Source organism: Anoplolepis gracilipes, chromosome 4, assembly GCF_047496725.1.
Source record: "Anoplolepis gracilipes chromosome 4, ASM4749672v1, whole genome shotgun sequence".
NCBI classification, from domain to species: Eukaryota; Metazoa; Arthropoda; class Insecta; order Hymenoptera; family Formicidae; genus Anoplolepis; species Anoplolepis gracilipes.
In genome coordinates this window covers 7,733,010-7,755,070 of record NC_132973.1, presented here as the reverse complement: position 1 = coordinate 7,755,070, position 22,061 = coordinate 7,733,010, and the positions used below count along the sequence as shown (strand labels likewise).

The window sequence follows — 22,061 nt, the reverse complement described above, 5'->3', positions numbered from 1 at the left end:
GAATAAAAGTATATAGATTGGATACGACTAGGCCTATGGTTCCTTCTTCCATAAATGTAAGACGTAAATCAACAACAAGAGGTATAATTAATATATAAAATTATAATTTGCAAATAAAATTTTTATATACATTTACTGCAAATATAGGTTTTTATAATTTTATTATATTATAAAGAAAAAAAAACTTTTTTATAAATCACTGCATTTTTAAAATTTTTTATTAAAAAAAATATATTTTATGGGATCCGCGACATACATATAAAAATATATAATAAAATATATAAAAATATATATTCAATAAATAAATATATTGTATGCAGTATCGTATAGAGTCCTAAGATTTTCTTTTTAGATTACATACCACGTATTCCTCGTGGAAGGGTGCAGCGTATTTATAAAGCCGGCACTGTCAAGTGATGTGATACTCGAACTCGAATGAGAAGCAGGAAGAAGGGGAAGGGGAAGGGGAAGGGAAGGCTGAGAGATATCCGTCAGCTGACGAGGATGCCTCGAAGATGTCTCCTAGTTAGCAACAAACGAGGACGACGACGACGACGAGGAGGAGAAGCGTAGATGTCCGGGAGGATTGTTTGGACCCTACAGGGGTGAGAGACGATCAAAGATTCAAGGATGTTCTGTGCGGAGGGCAGCTCGTCGTCGAAGGGCAGCTTCCTGCAGCAAAAGAAGGCCGCACGCGAGGATCGAGCTCATGAGAAGCGCAGGGAGCTCGCAGCCACCCTGATCCAGGCCCACATTCGGGGTTGGCTGGCACGCGTCCGGTTCAGCAAACGTATACTGTAAGTGTGAAACGACGATGAAAGCAGGATTTTTGTGCAGAAAGTGGTTTTCACGAAAGTAAATTGTCAATAATGAGTATGTCGGGTTGGATGAATATGTGTGTAAGCCAGTGTTTACATACAAAAAAGGAGCTTGTGTATCTGGATGTAAATAGAAACTGTTGACAACATGTCTGATTAACAGAATTCTAAAAAGATAAATAAGATTAAATTACTATGCTGTAGAGGGTGTTTCAAAAGAAATTACATATTGGATTGTCTCTGATCTCTGCAAAAATGCCATTATAAGAATAGATGTTTTATTAACATATAATTTTCATATTTATAATAAATATTTTGTTAATATGTAATTTTATATATTTATGGAGGATTCATCAGAATTTTTTAAATAAATATATATTTAAACTAATTTTAAATGTTTTACAAAAATTGTATTTTATAGATTATTATATGAACTTGATTAATATTATATAGAAAAACGCTATGTAAAAATTATTATCTTTGTGCAATGTAAAGAGATAAAGTCATCAGATTAGCAAACTTCCAAACAAAGGCTTATTGAAATTAACTTTGAGATTTTATATTAGTGACAGTTTATTTATATTAATATAAGTTGCATTATTTTCTTTAATTTGTTGCTTTCGATAAATTAATTTGAATTAAATTTATGTTGCAAGAATTTAATTATATAAATTAGTATAAAAAGTAAATCAATATCATAAAATATTTTGTGTAAAAAAATTTACACTTATCACATTGCTTTTTCAATTTTTAGGGAAGAATTTGATAATAATTTTCTCGATGACGCTGGTGCCGACAACACAACAGTGGAGTTAATACCTGCTCTTGAAGTGTACAGAATTATTTCTAGATTTTTGCTAATTTATAAGAAAGAAAGGGATCAAGAAAGAATAGAAAGAGTATGTAGGTGAGTGCATATGATGCAATTCCTCCTGAAAGAGAATCAGAATACGATTTAACCAAAACATTTTTCTTTAGATACCTCGTGTTGACGCTCGATTCCGAATCTCCAAAGATATCCTACGTCGGAATGGCGTTCAACAAAGATCACTACATATCATGGATATCACAAATGAAGACAGTTCTATACCACTGCCTATCTGGTTTGGACAGTCTGAAACCAGAGAGAGTATCAGACCACAAATCTATATTGCTGCGATTGCATACCCTAGTGAGTTTTACGTCACCAGGAACATGGGCCATACAAAAAGTGAAGGGCATGGATCAGTTGAAGACTGGCATGAGTCAGCTGTGTGCAAACATAATGGGACATTTAGTTAATAATGGATTTTATGGCACTATGCAGGTAATTATAATAACAGAGTTAAGAGAAGGCAGTCTGAATGTTTTTTTTTAACAATTCCAAGTTACTTTATTTTGATATTTCAGGCTTTGCTAATGAAAGGATTGGGTAGAGCAAAAATTGCTTTGAAACCAGTTACGCTTTCAGCAGCAGTTACCTTGACACTGAGACCATTAATCTCTTCACAGATGTCTGATAAGTTGGTGTCCCTGTTTCTAATTAATATCTTTAGCGTGCCAGCTCTGGTCTATCACTTGAATAATTTATCACCAGAGGTAAAAGAAGAAGAAAAAAAATATTTTCAAACTTTATTACATTACATCTTTCCTCTAATTTAAATTTGTAAAATTTTTGATAATGTATTTATAGTGCATTTCATCATTCATAACGAACAATCTATTCGCAAGAAGTTTAGAGCTGCTAAATTCCGAACAGAATTTAAGGATCGTTTTTAACGCTCTAGAAGGCAGTTATGCGCTTTGTTTGCTCGCTAATTTGATACAGTTGGCGAACATCGAAAGGGAAGAGGTATTGAGAGAACTCTGCTTTCCTTCTTTTACGGTAAGCTATTTTAACATAATACAGTATATCGATATTCCGATTTATAATGTATTTTACAAATTTTTTACAGTTTGTTGTGACAAGGATGCTGGAAGCGTGTCAACAATATGTAGTCGCGAAACGAAGTAATTTGACACACTGGCATCCTGTATTAGGCTGGTTCGCACAAACGATAGACACCTCGTTGCAGGACGCGACCCCTTCAGTAAAATTACAACTAGCCTGTCTCTGGACCGGCCGAATTGTTACACATTTAATCGGTGAGAGTTATTAATTTCAGAGCTTTATTCTCTCATTGAAAAAATTATTTAAATAGACATGCAATAAAATCATCAGAAATTATATTATTCAATTATATTATTACATTACAGCATGTAATATAATTATCTATAGAACAAATGATTTGTATTACAATCATTCCATTACACGAATATTATTATAGCATTTGTGTGTGACTTTTTATTTGCATTTATTCTCTACCTTTTTGCTCTCTCTTCAGAGCAGCCACTGACTGAATTTGTTGAGAAAGAGGTACCACCTCCGGTAGAGCAGCAAAGTACCTCTTCTCTGGGCGCCAATATCTTTCGACGTGCATTCCTGGAGGCTCGCACTAATAGAAACAATAGCACTAAGAATTATAGGAAGCTGGGCAGTCCAGATGCCACCAAGATAGCCTTGATCTGTTCACTGTACCAAACTGCACTGCACACGCTCACGCAGATGAAGATCGAAATACTAACCGGTATTTATTATAGATCATTGCGTACAATCGCACATGCGAATGACGTTTTGACTAATGATAATATGCGCGAAAACAGGGCTCTGCTATCAAGGTAAAATTCTCTACCACATGTGGTTATTTCTGACCACACTGGGGCCGCATTGTGGGTTGAAGGCATTTCTAGACCTCTTGGCTGCCAACACTAAATGCACGGCGCCTGAATTCCAGATGTTGATATTATTCGCCGACTGTATGACCCATTACGTTACGTAAGTGGTTGCAAAAATTTTTTTTCCAAGAATTTAATTAGATTATGCTTAGATTTATAGGAAACGTTTATTTTTCAATTTGTTAAATTTCAGAATTCTCGATGATATGGAGATGTACGAGCAGCAAGATCCCTTCAAACTCACGGACTTCATCACCATGTCATACTTCTTAAATCAATTTTTGTACAAAGCAGTTCTTACTAATTTATTCGGTAAGATTTCTAATTAATTAGCAAGTCAATATTTTTTATGTTTAATCTCAAAAGTTTAGAAATAGAAAAGCTATATGCTAAATAGAAAAGCTTATATGATGCCCGAGTATATTTTTCCTTTCTTCAAATTTATTAATTAATTTTATAAATGTTTATAATTTTATGCAAATTTGATATTTATATAATTTTATTCAGTAATCATCAAAAGAAAAATGGATTTGACGATTAAAATGCGAAGACGTTATATATATCGCATCAGCAAATTCTAAAGCAGACTTTTGAACGTTTTAGATGTGAAATCGGTGTCTAGCAATCCCTTGTTCATTTCGCTTTATATTCTCTTAATGGCGATTTATCGACGCGATTGTCGCAGAATGTTCTGCCCGGAAGGTCATTGGTTGGCCAAGTTAAGTATCTTATAATAGCTTACTTTAAATATAAATAACTTTTGTGTGTTATACGTGATTTCGAGAAAAATGACAGATAGAAAATATGATGGCATGTTCTTTCCTTAAAATAGGAAGTGCGAGTGTCCGGTTTCTTGGCTGATTTGGAAAAGGGTCGACGCGGCGCGGCACTTTTACTTTCAAAGATGCCTCATGTCATTCCCCATTCCGAGCGAGTTGTATTATTTCGCAAACATATAGCCGATGAAAAAGCAGTGATGGGTTTGACCGAAAGTGCTTGTAACAGTCCGCCGACCACGCTTATTGTTGTACACAGGTCTTTTTTGCCATATTTTTATAGTAAAAATATTTTTAAAAATTGGAAGATGTCTAAAAAAATTTTTTAATTTTATCGAATTTTTATCAAAAATTATATGTTTATAAAAAAATTGTTTTCTCAGTAGAATAATTTTTCACACACAATATCACTCTCTTCAATTACATTGAATTGCTGCTTGATATATTGTTTTTTTATATTGCAGAACACGTATAGTAGAGGACGGATATAGACAATTGGCCATGTTGCCATCACAAGCGTTGAAAGGCGTGATTAGAGTACGTTTCGTAAACGAGCAGGGTCTCGCCGAAGCCGGCATCGATCAGGACGGAGTCTTCAAGGAGTTCCTGGAAGAGACAATAAAACGAGTGTTTGATCCGTCCTTAAACTTATTCAAAGCTACCAGCGAAAATCGGCTCTACCCGTCTCCCACGTCTTTCATGCAGGACAATCACTTGCAACTCTTTGAGTTTGTCGGGCGGATGCTTGGCAAAGCAGTTTACGAGGTAAATTGTTTTTTCTATAATATCTATAATCGACTAGATAATAAATTGATCGTAAATATATGATATATATGTACTTCTTTAGGTTTTTATAAAAAATAAATATTTCAGTAATTATAAACAACATTTATAATAAATTAAATATTCAATAATTAAAATATCAATAATGATTAGAATATTTCAAACATTTATATTCCATTAAATTTGAATTAGTATGTCAGAGAAAAAAAAAGAAAAAGAAAAAAATTATATAATTTTAAATCATTTTTCTCACAATGATCGATCCCTCGTCGTTTTTCAGGGCATCGTCGTAGATGTGCCTTTCGCGTCATTCTTCGTCTCACAATTTTCCGGGCAAACGGGCGGTGCGTTGTACAGCTGGCTTGACGAGCTCGCCTCGCTGGATCGCGATCTGTACCGCAGTCTGACCTTGGTGAAGCATTACAAAGGCGATATCCGGCAGCTAGAGTTGACGTTCTCGCTCGATGAGGATGTGCTCGGCAAACTGGTCACGCACGAGTTGATTCCTGGCGGACGCACCACCGCCGTGACCAATCAGAACAAGATTCAGTACATTCATCACATGGCGCACTACAGAATGTATCATCAGATCAAGGAGCAAACAACCGCCTTCATCAAAGGATTCCGCTCGATCATTAATCCCGAGTGGCTGTCGTTGTTCTCGACGCCCGAGGTGAGAATCTAAAAGTACATTTTCATTTATTTACAGCATAATGTATAATTGCGAAATTAAACAGAGAGAAAATTAACTCTATATGCTATTAATTTAAATTGCATTTGTTTATAGTTAATTGTATAATTTTAATGGTTAAATAATTATTTACATTATTTAAATGACTATTTGAAAGTTAGAATTTAAGCTCTATATTTCAAGAAAAATAAAAAATACGCGAACAAAACAAATTTTCTAATATTATAATTAATATTGTTGTATGTATGTTTATATACTATATCGTCAATATATGTAATTATATACTCGATTAATTAATCATGACTTTACAGTTACAGAGATTGATTTCGGGCGACAACGTTCCTTTGGATCTGCGAGATTTACGAAGGCATACGCAATATTACGGCGGATTTCACGATAGTCACCGAGTGGTGTGCTGGCTTTGGGAAATCCTCGAAAAGGATTTTACAGAAGAAGAAAGAGGCTTGTTTTTAAAGGTTGTTTTTTTTCGAGCACAATATCAAATATTTAATTAACAGTTTCTCTAATTAATAATTCTAATCATTTCTTTTTAGATATCTTTTCTAATATCTTGATACGCTAATAATTTTTTTTAATAATAAAATTATTTTCATATTATAGTTCGTAACGAGTTGCTCAAAGTCACCTTTGCTGGGTTTCGCTCATTTAGAGCCACCTTTTTCCATACGATGCGTAGAAGTCTGCGATGATGAGGACACCGGCGACACAATTGGTATAATTATATTACAAATAATTTCGAAAAAAAATTTTTTTTCGTAAGCAATTATAAAATCGAGAAACTGGAAAAATCTTCGTTTCTTAAATTCTTGATTTTATATTTCATGATAAAAACATTCGATTGTATATCATTTTATTTAGATCTTAGGACAATAAGAAAGAGAGAGAGTTGGCAAAAACTTGTTGATATATGTCTAAATATATAAATTAAAATTCTACAAAAATTTTACATATATTTCTAAATTTTATAAAGATTTTTTTTTCATCATCAGCTCTGATAAAAATGAGTGATACACGTTTTTAAATAAAAATGTTTTCCAAGACTATAAATTTTATAAAAGAATTGTCAGTCTCCAGTTTTTGGATTATATATCAAATGTCTCTTTGTGAATTTAATTATTTAAAAATTTTACGAACCAGGCAGCGTGATCAGAGGATTCTTTACAATTCGCAAAAAGGATCCACAGAACCGACTGCCCACCTCGTCCACATGTTTCAATCTGCTCAAACTGCCAAATTATCAAAAGAAAAGCACCCTACGAGAAAAGCTGCGCTACGCCGTCACAAGCAACACCGGTTTCGAACTCTCCTAAGTCCTACTGATTACAGCAACTTTACTCTTCAGACATGAAAAAGTGATGAACGAATTTATCGAAATATTGTGCGTTTTTGAGATGAGGTGAATTTTGATTGGAGATCGGACGTGCAAGAGATTCTGCAAGGTTTGAAAAGTTGGCTGATACGACTGATACCTCAAAAAAGTCGATTCTGTAAAGTGATGTCGAGTGGTGCCTAAACTGTTCCCTTATTCTCATTTGATGCATAATTCGATTGACTCGAAGAGATCGATTAAACACGTCGTCGATTTAAACATTAATTGATTAAATAATGCTAAGTTGAAAGGTCATTCAAAAGCATCGCGATCCAAAGACGATACTGCATTGTTCGGAAATCGATATAACTAGGATATCGTGAATGTGAGAAAATGTACAATATAAGAATACGTAATAATAAGAAATAATTATTAAGCGTATACATATATATTTAAATGAATTCTTGAGAGCTAAGTATTTTAGGGTGAAATCTACATTCACGATGTTCGTTTTCGCGATACATATACATAGGCACACTTTATCGATGCGAAATACACCGTACCTCATGAGCTTAATTATCGCTGAGATAATCGTACGCTTGTTAATCGATAGAATCGTTGATCATCATTACATTAAGACCAGGAGTGTGTGACGAACATTTAAATTTATTTTTATAGATTTCCATACGTTGAAAATAACATTTATCGTGAATTATTACACTGATTCTACTGTAAGCATCTAACTAAACCTTAAAAATTGAATCAGTAAGTAGAGAAAGAGCTTATCTGTACACAGTGATCTCGAAAATGTGTGATATCTTATAAAATTACGAAGTACATATTAAATTATTCCTTAATCATTTATCGTCATTTTCATTTCTAATAAACTTCGAAATTTATAGAGGTACTCAAAATAAAAATAAATTTATCTAAATATGAGTTTTCAATCACACGATGTGAGTCTTTAAGTATTTACATAATGTATAATAAAAAAAGATACACAAGGTGTGTGTGTGTGTGTGTGTGTATGTGTGTATCTTTTTTTTTATTATACATTATATAAATACTTGAAGACGTACTCGCATCGTATAATTGAAAACTCATTTAGATAAATTTATATATATATCATTCTTCGTATATTATTTTTTTGTTAATTTAGAAGTTCACTTTCTCAGTAAAAGTTTTCTTAATGAAAATAATATAAAATAATATTATATAATATATCATATAATATTATAAATATATAATATAATATATTATATATTCTTTATGTGTGTAAAAAAAAGGAATTGGTCACATAATGTAGATTGAATATATAATATATTATATATTCAGTTTACATTATATATGGATAATTCCTTTTTTATACATATAAAAAAATTTTATTATTTCTATAAAAATTTCAAAAAACTTATCTCTCCTGCTTATTGATCCAATTAAACATGTATATTTTGACACACGTTTTCGGAAACGTTTGCCACTCCTGTATTAATAAAACAATTTTCCCTAAGCTAGGGAATGTGTTCTGTCGACGAATTAATGTGTATACGAAACAAGTGTCCGTGAGCAATCAAAAAGAGCAACTTACAAGTTTCTACAAGTTTTTTCCAATACGGAGAAAAAAAAATAAGCCAAGCAGAGAAAACCGCCATCTATTTTAAAAGCTATTTTCTCAAGATTTTTGTACAGACTATTTGGTACGGCGTGCCATCGAATCACAATTTAGCACGATTTAAATGTGCAGTTCCCACGAGTGCTCGCGGATAAAAAATCCCAGAGTTTTTATTCCGATTGAAGGAGATTATGACACAATAAATTTCATCATACTTGCGGAATAGAAATTAATAAGAAAAAAAAATTCTTCGAACATCCATGTTAAAGATCAGAGAAAAACAAAGAAATGAATGTTTTTTTTCTTTTTTCAAATTGTGAAATAATACATATTTTTTTCTTCCATTTATCTTTTAAATTTTATTGCATTGATAAATAAATGAGAAAAAATTTTAATACAAAAAATTATACGTTAAGATTTAATTTAGAGTTTATCCAGCTGAATAAACTCTAAATAATAGAATTATAAAAAAACTTAAAAAATAAAATTTATATACAACTTCATTATCTAAAAAAATTTATACATTTACGACTTGAAATTTTATTCTCTTATTACATTTTTATATGCTTACTGAGATAATAATTATCTACGAGAAGATCCAATGATGAGCTCAATTATTTAAACAATTCTATCTTGTTCAATTAAAAGTTAAAGTAACTTGGCACACAATAAGACTTTCGGTCGTGATATTAAAATTCAGAATTCGCCGTAATCTTAAACACGTGCGAGATATTTACAAGTGTTTATAAATATCAAGAAAAAAAAGAAGAGGGCACAAAAAGATTATAGCATCTTACGTGAACAAAGCATGAAAACCGTTAATAATGTAACGTTATATTCTCCTGTCTTTCGGAAAAGAGAGACAAGCGTTCTAATAGATTAATAGATGATAATGCAAGAAACAGTGATGAAAGAATTCGATGACAGACCAAAGATAAAGGCGAACGATTCGATATGTAATCTTTGCATATTTTCCTACGTGATTTGGCGCGTGTTATAAGCCCGCGAATCTGTGCTCACACAATTGAAACACAAATTAAAAATACATTAGAGTTATTGAAAAATTTTGTAATAATTACTTTAGTTAAATTATGTGAAATTTAACTTTGGCTGATAATGTAAAGATTATTTCATTGTAGTAAATATAATATTATTGACCTTGATCGAACGTGCAATATATAATATTGTATAACTATATAATCTTGTATTTATATAATATTTATATTGCTCCTTTGAAAGATTATATACTATAATTTAATTAGGCCTTATTGTGTGTGTGTGTGTATGTGTGTGTGTATTTATGTAATATTTATATCGATATATACAATATTGTTGGTGTAATACTAATGATTTTATATTCAATTCTAAAGATATTGTATGGGCACAGAATTGGCGGTTGCGTATATATTTATTAAACCAGAGTTCATAAGAACAATAAGTTTAAGGAAACGGCTACTAATGTAAGTATAGAAGCAGAAGATTGACGTATCGAACGAGAAAGCTTGCGATTGTAAGACGAATTTATTATTAATTTTTCGTTTCGCAATAACGTACGTGCGTTTATGAGATTTGATTCTTCGTTTAAAAGCGATATGACGATAGCTGTGACGTGAGTTTCTCTTACAATTGCAAAGCAAGCGAAGAAGGAGGCATTGTGTAAATTGCTCGCTTCGATTATTCAACGACCGTTGCACAGGTTTGTTTATAATCGATGAGAAATTATTAAGATTCTGTATAAGAGGATAGAAGAGATGCTGTAGAAGGATGAGAAAGAGAGAAAGATCCGCTAATTTCGTACGATGAAGATTGGCAACAATCGTGAAAATATATATACACACGTCGCAAAAGTTGTTCGTGTTACGTTGATATTGCATTCTTTCATTACATAACCTTCCCTCGCATGAAAAGAAATCTAGCGATATCGAATACCGTTGCTACAAAAAAAAAAACTTTTTTAATCTTATAGTTATTAAGGACGATATTTTTTTTAAAGTAACAAATCAATGATATTTTATAAGTAGAAAGATTTTGTATTTTATTATTTATTAAATTAAATATCTCATTTAGCACCATACATAAAATGCATTTGAGATAAAAGAAAGAAGTTATGAATATTGCATGATATACTTTTTAATAATCACACATAATTGTATTAATTTATTTCGAGATGTATACTCTATAAGAAAAAGAAGATCATTATTTTTCTAACGTTATAATAGTCCAATATATGATTGCAATAAGAAAAGGCCAGAAAAAAAATAATTTATATCTAATGATACAATGAGGTTCTGCATTGTGATGCTATTCGTACTGTGAATTATATATATAATTATATATTATAAATAATTCGAACTTTCGCGTTGTTCTAATCATGTTATCAATCATGTTACAGCGTGAAAGAACATTTTCATTCTGCGCATGTGCCATTAGAATAAGAATGGAAACCAAAAGAAGGAGAGTTTCGCAATAAGAACATTCTCAATTGTAGCTTCAATAAAAACATTAAAAAACGACACATCCCTTTTCCCGATCTGCTGTTTCATCTCGTATCAAACGTGATTCACAGGATACTTTTTTTTAGCTACTAGTAGGCTAGTGCATTGACAACTATAGTAAAGTTGAAATATTTTAACTTGAGTAACATATGACAATTAGAAAGAGAAAGAAGCATGTTTACTATCCTTTTAAAATACACGATGTTTTTTTAATTCTAATTGCTAGTAAACTAGCATGCTAGTAGCTAATAAAAAAAAGTATCGCGTTAATCAACGTTTAAAATATTAAATATCAAAGGAGAATAAAGGAGAATACAATACAGTCGATGAGAAGATTGAAAACGTCGCGGCGCTTGTCGCACGCCTGCGCAATGGTCCGCTGCGCCGGTCACGTGACTGCCTTTGTGCCCGGCGCTGCGGGATACAGTGGCGTAGAGCGGCGCGGCCTGGCGGCTGGCGGTCATCAGTGGCCAGCAAGCCTTGACTGCGAGCAGACGTGCGCATCGTCGGCGGAGCGCGGCTCGATCTCCCGTCGCGGCTACGCGAAAGACTCTCCTTTTTTTTTCCCCTCCCTCTCTGTCTATCTGTGTGTATGTGTGTGTCTCTCTCTCTCTTTCTCTTTCTCCCTCCCTCGCTATTTTATCCATCTCTCGCTATCTGTCACTTGGTCTCGCGGCGTGTTTCGCGCGTGTCGTCGACTCGGTGAGAACGTTCCTCGCGTGTGTACCTGGTGCTCGGTGATTTCTGTCCGCGCGTGTGTGCTTACTCCAAGTTTTTACTCCGCGAGGAGGCGAGACCGCACACAGTGGCACAGTGTCGGTGGCGGGGGTCGTGCGTGCGTGCGTACGTGCATGCGTGCGTACGCGAGACATCAAGAGAGAATATCATTTCGTGCGTTCGCACGTACATAGCGGTGGACTCGTCGACAGAGGCGTCGTGGTGATTGTGGCTGTGCGAAGCAACCACGGTGTCGCAGCTCCACGTTTCGCTCGTCGCTTCCTCTTGGCGTGTTTCCTAGGAACAAGCGTCGCTTTCCACTGCATCTCTTTGCCGATCTCATACCTTCCCTGGGGAGTAACCCCCGTAACGCTGTTATGAGGCCCGCCGCCGAGTGCAATTGACGGACGCGCGACGAGACGGTGAGAGTGGTGGGGCGGGCCGTGATTGGAGTATGTACATATAGTGCAACGGTGGATGTGTGTGTATGTGTGTGCGCATATGCGTACTTACGTGCGTGCGTGCGTGCGTGCATGCATGCATGCGTGCGTCAAACATAACCTAAGTGTCGCTAAGCGCGTTAAGTGCCGTTCGCTGTCGCGTTCGTCGTAATATCGGACGTGACGAAGGGATATATATATATATATACGTATATTATATCGAGGACACACACAGAGGGGTTCGTCAAACGCAAGATAAGAGATCGAACAGGAACAGCAATAATAAAGGTGTCCATGTCAGCAGTGTAAGCAACGAAAAAAGAAAAAAAAAAAGATACGTTATCGCTTTGCGCAGGGTGACAAAGGACTCCGTTTTCCGCACGCATTTTTCTCCTTCCCGCGGTATAGAAAAGACGCACAGCTGATTCGAACGCCAAGAACGGAAAGAAAAAGGAGCACAGCAACAGAATTCTCCTTCCACGAGGCAAGAGAAGAGAGAAAGAGAGGGAGAGAAAGGAGGAAAGAAATTATGCTAATCGCGTGAGATCGATCGATTCGTCCATCGATCGCGACTCAAACAATAACGGTGGCTCGCTTCATCGAGGGGACGAGGGAGCCGTGAAGTGGGGGAGGGGGTGGCCGGGCCAGCAAGTGCTTTGATGGCAGTGGTTGGGCCCAGCCGGCACTCGCGGGTGTCCATGAGCGTGTCCATACCGCTGATGCAGGGCGGCGGGGCGGGGGCGACCGGCGCCGGCGGCGGCGGCGCCGGTGCCGCCGCCGCCGGGGCCCACCCGGGCCAGGCGGTCCTCGCCGCTGCCGCCGCCGCCGCGGCCGCGGCCCAGGCGGCGCCCCCCACTTACTACCACCCCGCGGCGCCCGCACCCCCGCCCCCGCCGCCTGCTCAGGATCCCGTCCAGCCGGACCGACCCATCGGTTACGGGGCCTTCGGCGTCGTCTGGTGAGTACTTTTGTCAGCTGTTGCTTTTTTCTTTTTCCACTTTTGAGTAAAGTTTTTATCGTTCATTGACGGTACTTTATTTTGAAGCGCGCGTTTTTTTCTATTCGATGATATAATAGTCTTTGGAGAATCTATAGAAAGCACTGGGAGAACGTTTTATTGTGTTGTAACTTTCACAAAATGTGTGCAACTAATATTTAGATATCGTTATCGCTCTAAATGAAGCTTGTAGCGTGAGCGCATGTAAACGATGCTCTGTTAGAAAGTGGAGCGACGAGATACAGCGATCGTCCACAAAGTTGTATTCCGCGAGGTGAGAGCGAACTTCCCCTTCCCCTCCTATGAAGAAAACTCGTTTGCCCTTTTCCACGTTCTTGACTTCCGTTTTTTGTGACCGACGAAAGGAACGAACGCGTGAAAATAACAAAAACATGCTCGTTATTTAACTTACGTATGTAAAAAACGATTAACTCGCGCGAGCTTGTCCCAAAAGCGAATTGTGTATCTCGAGAGAGAGAAACAATAATAAGTCACATTCCAAATCGTAAAACTAAATCTTGCGAAAAATCAAAGTTACGTATATAATCGATGTTTACTAAAGAATATTTATAGGATAAAAATATTTATGCATTTTACGTATAAACTGTAGGTATTTATAAAATCAAGTAAAAATGTATAAAATAAATATATTGCGCGCATTATATAAAATTTTAGAGGCATATTATACGTTTCGTACAAGTATTACAGATATTTAGATATTTCTAGAAGTTATTTCTAGTCTATATGTTGTTACTATCACATTCTTTGTTAATCTGCAATTTTTTAACACGAAAAACATGAAATACAAATAATAATTTCAATTTTTTCTAGAATTTTGTTGAAAAGGAAGTAAATTTCCGTTCTCTTTTCTTTGCAAAAGAAACTATATTTTTCATTGAAAGTGTAAATGTTAAATGTATAAAACATGAGATAGAAGGAATAATGTATAGATAACGTCATATACTTCAATATTGGCACTTTATAACGAATGAATTAAATTCGTCTCTCTTTCATCACTATGGAAAATGGAGCGATAAAAAAGCAGAGTTCCCGTTATAACAATATTTGTATAATTTGTACTGTCCGATTTGTTATATATATATATATATATTGTATAATTTTTTTATATATTCATATTTAATTAACAATATATTTAGAAGGATTATTTTTTCGCTTTCGTTTATTGCGCGGAAGAAAACATCGTGACTTTTCCCGCGTTTTCCGCTCTGCGTTCGCGAAGAAAATCCGATAGCTATAATTTTTTCTTCGCGCTACCACGGAAATCCCTGGATCTTAAACACTTTTATTATGGTGAGAACGATGGAGTCCTCGTCCAACTCCTGCAGCGAGCAGGATGACGTATTGTTGTATGAAGTCGTTTGCTTGATTTATCTATCTTTAAGCAGCTCGCGCCGCTCCATTCAATCTTGCATCCGAACGTACGAAGTATTTGTTTAAAAACGCTACGAGCGTTATTTTACATATAAATCATATATAATTAATCTTGTACAGTTATTATTATTATTAGAGTATTTTTAAACGTTACAAAACTCGAAAGCATATTTTATGATAAAAGAGTTAATTTTTTTGTAAAAATTTAATTAAACTTTATTTTTTTCAAAATATAATATGCTTTATCTTTCTATACTTGTGATAACTATATATATATATATATATATATATATATATATATATATATATATATATATATAAATTTCTAAAACTTTTTCTTGAAATTTTATTACAATTTTACATGAAATAATATAATTTTGTATTTAATTTTCGCTCCTCTTTTCGGTTATCATTCAGAAACTATTAATGTCTGATGTATTCAAGAATCGTCAAAGAATCAACGTGTAATTTTTACAAATTTCTTAATATTAATCTTCATTTTTATGTTAATAACTTTATATCCAAATAAAAGTTATATTCTCGAAACATCTCATTGTATATGGTTATTGAAAACTAAGAAACGTCATTTGTTTCGACGTAGTCGATCTAGTGGCATTCGCGCGATATCAAAATCAAATGTCACAATCGATAGGCCACGAAAGTTCGCGTTGGACTTTATCGGCGTTCTTAATTAGGGGCTTATCCCTCCTTAACATCGAGCAAGTTCGTCGACCTGTAAACTAAATGGATCGCCTGATGCACGAATGGACGAGGTTGAAACACCTCGACCTTATTCTCTTGAGCTGACTTAGGGAAATACACAAAGAAAGGAAGAGAGAGAGAGAGAGAGAGAGAGAGACAGGAGGGGCCAGACAGCGAACTTTGCTAAAGATGCACTTTTAACGGTTGCGCGAGTCGATGCAGCACCTGTATACTAGATATCACTTATAAAAGCAATTAACTTTCAACATTCCCAGTCTTAACGGTTTCAATTGATTTAATTTTACAATACTTAACACATTTTTATTAAATCTATTTTAAATTTTTATAATACGTCCGTTTTAAGAATTTTATTAAAGTTTTTTTATCAATTATTTATTATACTCTCGAGGACAATTTCTTTTGGGAGAAGAGAATTTATAATTTCGTAATTTACGAATTAGATTATTCTTTTGAAGAAAATCGTTAAAACCACTTGTTATTGGTTAATTTATATTTCACATGATTTTAATTGATTATAATTTTAGTGGTATTTTTCACTTTTCGATCACTATTTATTAATTTTTTTTTCGAAGAAACTAATAATAAGAGAGATTTACGGAATAAGTATAGCATGTGTATAACAAAGAATATACGGAAAGATTGAAAACTTGGAAGAAAAGGCTTCAATGTTAAAAAACGCGCGATAATGTAATCTAATCGGAGTCGTGTTTTCTCCCTCTCCGTCTCCTTGTTTCACAGTCTTCTGATGCGCACGTGCATGCTATAATAATATACGCGTACACGTGGAGTGCAAGGTCTTAGCATTGACTTCGAACAGCAATATTGCAGTAAATTGCACAAGCTCAGTTCTCGTTCAACACCAATGCATCCGTCGTTGACGTTTTACTTAACGCGCTTGATGGAAATATCGATTTTAAATTTGTCACAATTGAATCGTGCTTCAAACTAATACAGGCTTTAAACTTGGCAGTTTACACGAGCTTATTTACATTTTTAAAATATTGAGTCGCTGGTTGCTTTATTTAAATAATATTCCTCATCCCATTTAAAACACAATGTGTTTTTTAAGAATTATTTATTATTAGTTTGACATATTTTAAAATAATCGTTTAATCTTCTTTCGAGACATTGCAACTTAATTGCGAACACGGACTACTCACGCACTCTGCACACAGTATGCTTTGCATTAATTTCAACTTTGACATTACTGTATTATTTCAACAACGTTACTGCAAAGTTACGCGCGATAGGACGACTTCCTTGTCTTTTAAAATCCTGCATATTCATGTTAAGGTTAACCCAACAAGTTTTCCAATAGCTTAGGCAATTAATATCCATTTGCGCTGCAACGCGTAACAAGTTGGATGCGAGAATATCTTTTTTTTTTTTCGCTTGACGTACCAACATCTGGACGTTGGAATACATAAGGTGTCTCGGAAATTTCGCGCTCCTTCGTATCGGCAAGGATCTAAGCAGTCAAGATTTTTCGCGAAAGAGAAAACGTTTTAAAAAATTAAAAATTCTAATTGGAGTGAAATCTAAAGTCTACAAAGTTTAAGATTTATGGAATCTCTAAATGTTTATAACCGTAGAATCTAAAATAAGAGTGACTAAACTCTATTGTGCAAGAGTTCAATATATTGATTAAGACTTATGATAAAAAAAAGATCAAAATAAAATCTACAAGATTAGAAAGCGATGTGCTTTATTACTCTTTTTCGTTTTTGCGATATACTGTTGAAATATGTTTTGATTCTTGATGTAATGGAAAAAAAAATAGCGAGGGAAAAAGATTTTAATTTCTTATTTAATTTAATTAAACTGATTAAATGTAAAATTTTTACTAAGATAAAATAATGAAGATATTTTTTTTAATATAATACACACATGTATATATTTTACATTTTTTAATATTTATTTGAGAATTAGTTAGTTAAATTTATTTGAGAATTATTTTGTGCATGTAATATTCAACTACTTTGAGTTTTATTTGAACATCTAGGACTTACGCATAGCTCCGATACACCGTGTATAGTTAACCCGACGCATTCCTGGAGCATATGCGCGACGGCGACTGGTACTGCTGGTGCTCGCAGGTGCAAGAAACACGAAACCATCTTCATCGCGTGCCGTGCGATCGCGTTTCTGTAAATTAGAGCCAATGTTAGAGCCACCGAAAGAGAAAGACGGAGAATGATCTTTTTGCGTTTCGAATTGATTAGCTCGATTGAATTAATCTCCTTAAACTTTGCATTTTTTCTGACAAAAAGTCGAAAACCACAGAAGAGATAAGAAGATAAGAGGAAATTATTAACAAAAATTAATTTCTAAAGACAAAACTAATTCAATTTTCAAATTCAAACAGTCGAAGAATATATATTAATTGAATAACCTGACTTTTAATCGAAGAATATATTCAATTATCGAATTAATATCTAAATGTTATATTGGGATTGAAGAATTTGTTACATTAATTAGTGCTCAAATGGAAATACATAAATTTAATAGTTTGTCATAAGTTTAATATGCAAAAATTTATAAAATGTTATATTTCTCTTTGTTAACATAAAATTACGAAAATATTACTCGCGCATGATTCGCGTAATAACCGCGAAAAATCTTTTTGCAACCAACAATTAAGCAAACAAACATCGACGGAAATAATTAATATATTTATATATATATATATATATATATATATGTGTGTGTGTATTATAAAAGAATGCGAGAGCATATTCCTGTATTATCAATATATCGCGAGTGAATGTTTCTCTATTCACATAGCTAGTGAATAGAACTTTCATATCATAACACGTGACAGCGAGGAGTACTTTTTCGCGCGTGCGGAAAAAGGAGAAAAAAATGTGTCGAGCGGAAACCGCGGCTCCGAAAGCATCGCGTTCCGTTTTTCCGCGATCGAGTTCGCGAGCGGCGGCGTCGCGTGAATCGATTGAATCTCGATAACAGAACACACGCTATTCGTGAAGGTGTTTAACTGATGGGTAACGCATCACGGTAGAACACACACACATTTCGTTTACTCGTGAAAAAAAAAAACATTTCTCCAGCTGGGTGCACAATCACTGCCTGATATCCGAATCGCACGTAATCATTCAAATTCATTCTGAATTCTAATTATTATAACGTATACTTGAAAAAGAATTAAGAAAATATACCTAATATTCCGTAAATTTATTCTTATTATATAAATTATTCGACAACACACTTTTGAAACGTCAATTTTTTGAAGATAAAAATAATTCAACATAAATAATTTTTAATATTGTTTTTTGATCTCTCTTTTTAAAATCATAGATCACGTTCCGGATAAATTGACGTAAATTTTTCCGCTTAATTACGTGCAGCGCGTATCAATGCGTTGCCAACGATAAAACGAGGATAGGGGTTTGCGCTAACCCCCGTTAGCGCGAATCGGGGGGTTAATTTAACCGGACGACTGGTCGGATGGTCCCTGCAGGCGGGCCCCGACCCCGCGTCGATGGAGCCATAACAGCTGCCGTCGAGCAGGTGATGCCGCAGCTGCCTGCGAGCACGTCCTCCTCCGGATCCCCCACTCGTCCTGGACCACTCTCGTCCTGAATCGATCGACGGTCTCTTCTCTCCTGCTAGAAAAAGTAGCGCCGACAGAAACACCGCGCGATCGATCGCACGCTTTAATTGCTTCGCCTCTCTTCGAGATGATGCTTCAACCAAGACATATCTCTCGCGATATTTCGCTCTTACATTAAAAAGTAATAAAATATATAAATATTCAAAGTATCCATAATTATGATAAATAAATAAAATTTCAATATATGATAAATGCAGAAAATTAAATTATATAAATAAATGAAAAAAAATTATATCATGTATGTAAAACATTATAAATATAATATGTAAAAGAATATATGAAATTATAAAAATACATACTATGATTATTAGTATTATAGTTAATTATAATTCAATTCATCATTAATTACATGATTAATTTGTGAAGAAATTTTGGTTTTTTTTTTTTTTTTTCAAACTTTCTGATTCGACCGCGAAATCGCATGTTATCTTTTCAGTCTGAAGTTAAGCCACCTACACGAAACGGGAAGTTGGCGGAGTATATGTTCCTGGTATTTCCGGTGCGATTACATAGCTTTCCTCCACTTCCCTCCCCTCTCGCTGCACCCCGTCGCGCGACTTCGAATTCTTTCGGCTGTAGCTGCAGCCCCAGAAAGAAATGTTTTTTTCGCTCTTTCTCTGGATAAACAATCACGTTTGACGTTGATTAATTTTCTAGTACATTGTTCGAATAATTAATAGTGTCAATAAAACGATTGTCGATTATTTCCGTAAATACAATAATTTTTGTATTCTCGATATAAAATTGCGTAAAAATTTTGTTGCAGAAATGAAAAAAAAAAGGAAGAAAATTTTTTTTAATTATTTTTTATGATTATTCTCTCTTTACCTAATATAAAAAGCATTATTACAGTTATGATTAATCTATATTAATAGTTATATATATTTTTTAATATTACAATTTTAATACATTATAACAAAGAAATTAAAAACTATTTCTTTAAATTCTCGAACTTTAACGCAGTTATCTTTCGCTTGCAAAAAGATATAGAGAGCTATAATGTTTATTATTAAAATATAATATACATATATTAAATATATACATATTTATTAAAATTTAATATTTAATTAATCAAAATAATAATTTGACGGAAGTTAAATTGTAAACGGAATCGGATCGATTAGAAATCGTCAGAGACAGAATTTAATTTTTAAAAAAGTTTAATTAAAGATAAAGTAGATTAAATTGTCATTGATAAATGTATAAAAAATAAAAAACCGTATCGCAAAGAATAACGCTAAGCGATGGAAATCATATAAAAGCGCGAAAAAGCGTGCGCTCAGTTCTCGTGGGAGTTCGATGGTCGTTTGATCAGAAAGATTTAATATCGAAATTTGGACACGGCGCCGCTTTCGCGGTTGCCGTTATGAGTGCGGATCAATCCGGAAAACGCATTGAATTAGCTCGTCGTCGTCGGCAAGCGAAAAAATTCAATTTTACGCTCGCTCTCCGCTCGCGGTGTTATAAACACGCGAGTGTGCGTATATACAATATGTGAATGCTATTTGTGTTGTAATATGTTATACGCGCACACACGCATGCACCCACAATAACGTCAAGATTGTCGAAAATATAATATAATCTTGAGATAATTCGCTTAATCGTTTCAAAGATTTGCTTCAAATACGTTGGAACATTATACTCTTATATTAAAAATAGAAAAACATAATAAAAAAGTGTGGAAAAAGAAATACAAATATATTTTTATAAGGATAAGTTTTGTTCTGTGTACTATCGATATATTGATTTTGTAGAGGAAAGATGCAATCTTTTATATTAAAGACAGACTTAAATAATAAGAATATTGATATTAGAGCAATAACGAAGCGAAAATAAAATACTATAAAAACTAGCAATATTATAAAAAATATTAGCAATCTAAAGTAACAATATGACACTTTCAGATATGTATGTGTAATATTATTTTCATTACTTTTAAAGCCTGATATAAATTTAAAATTTATATTTCTATTCTTTTATATGTAGAATTATATACATTTTGTAATTTCCTTATTTTAATAATTTTTATTATAATTATTCTCTTCTCCTTTTTTCACATTTAATTTCTTATTTGCATAATACAAAACAAATATTCTTGCGAGAGAAATTAGCTCATTTATAATTTACTGTATTTTCTGTGATACTTTGTGAAATGTCAGAGTTTGTAAATTCATCTTTCGAATCGCAACAAAAAAAATTTTTAATTTTTCCTTTATTCCTATTTTTTTACCCTTTCGCTTCGTAAATTGAAAAGTGAAAGTGGTCGTCGAAATGTATTGTCGCTATAAAACGACTGTTTCTGTCGCGATAGATTGCTCACGGTTAACAAAAAAAAAAAGAAAAGAAAAAAAGAAAACAAAAACGCACGAAAACAAAACGTGTATATCCGTTGCAGCAGCCAGTTGTAGCGCAATGCACTTGTCCACAAATTTAGTAACGCATCGATTCAGTTTTAACCTCTGTTCTATACCTTGTTAGCAATACCTGTTGACAATCCTAATTATTAATGGAAAACGGAAAGATAATATGATTTTACCTAAAACTTCTTGTTAGCGAGAAGCGTTTCGACAACAAGAGAATATATTTCAAATTTAATATTTTATGTGTTAATATTAAATTTCTTACAAAGCTGGTGAAATTTATTTTGAAGTATTTATATAAATTGTATTAAAAAGAAAATGATATTATATAATTATGTATATATTAAATATACGGAGTAAATTTTTTTTATTTTTCTTATCCCCCAAGATTTGTAGGCTAATCTGCAAAAATGATCATTTCATGCAAAAAATCATTTATATGATATAAATGTGTATAAAATTTATTTCACTTATATTCATTTATGTATACTTTTATACGTATTGTATCTCTCATTTATGTAATTTTTTTTTTTTTTTTTTTA

General features: G+C 33.7%; 2 protein-coding genes across 4 annotated transcripts in view; both read left to right on the top strand.

Moving 5' to 3' along the window:
• The first annotated feature begins 452 nt into the window (after positions 1 to 452).
• LOC140664662 (ubiquitin-protein ligase E3B) lies at positions 453 to 11,294 on the top strand. Its single transcript, XM_072889984.1, has 16 exons — positions 453 to 797; positions 1,573 to 1,725; positions 1,797 to 2,124; positions 2,208 to 2,396; positions 2,491 to 2,682; positions 2,753 to 2,942; positions 3,182 to 3,424; positions 3,501 to 3,672; positions 3,766 to 3,884; positions 4,176 to 4,291; positions 4,405 to 4,607; positions 4,813 to 5,113; positions 5,412 to 5,804; positions 6,134 to 6,298; positions 6,444 to 6,555; positions 6,981 to 11,294. The coding sequence occupies exons 1-16, from the start codon at positions 631 to 633 to the stop codon at positions 7,151 to 7,153; spliced, it is 3,216 nt and encodes a 1,071-aa protein (XP_072746085.1). The 5' UTR covers positions 453 to 630; the 3' UTR covers positions 7,154 to 11,294.
• Positions 11,295 to 11,711: 417 nt separating this feature from the next.
• The window catches only part of Nmo (serine/threonine-protein kinase nemo), an 86,521-nt gene continuing 76,171 nt past the window's right edge, over positions 11,712 to 22,061 (top strand). For 2 of the 3 annotated variants that reach the window (XR_012046564.1, XM_072890966.1), the window contains exon 1: positions 11,712 to 13,374. Coding sequence is in view for 2 of the 3 variants with exons in the window: in XM_072890966.1 (XP_072747067.1) it covers positions 13,076 to 13,374 (299 nt within the window). In the remaining variant the exon portion in view is untranslated. The remainder of the gene's footprint in view (positions 13,375 to 22,061) is intronic. The other variant, XM_072890967.1, reaches the window with a different exon arrangement.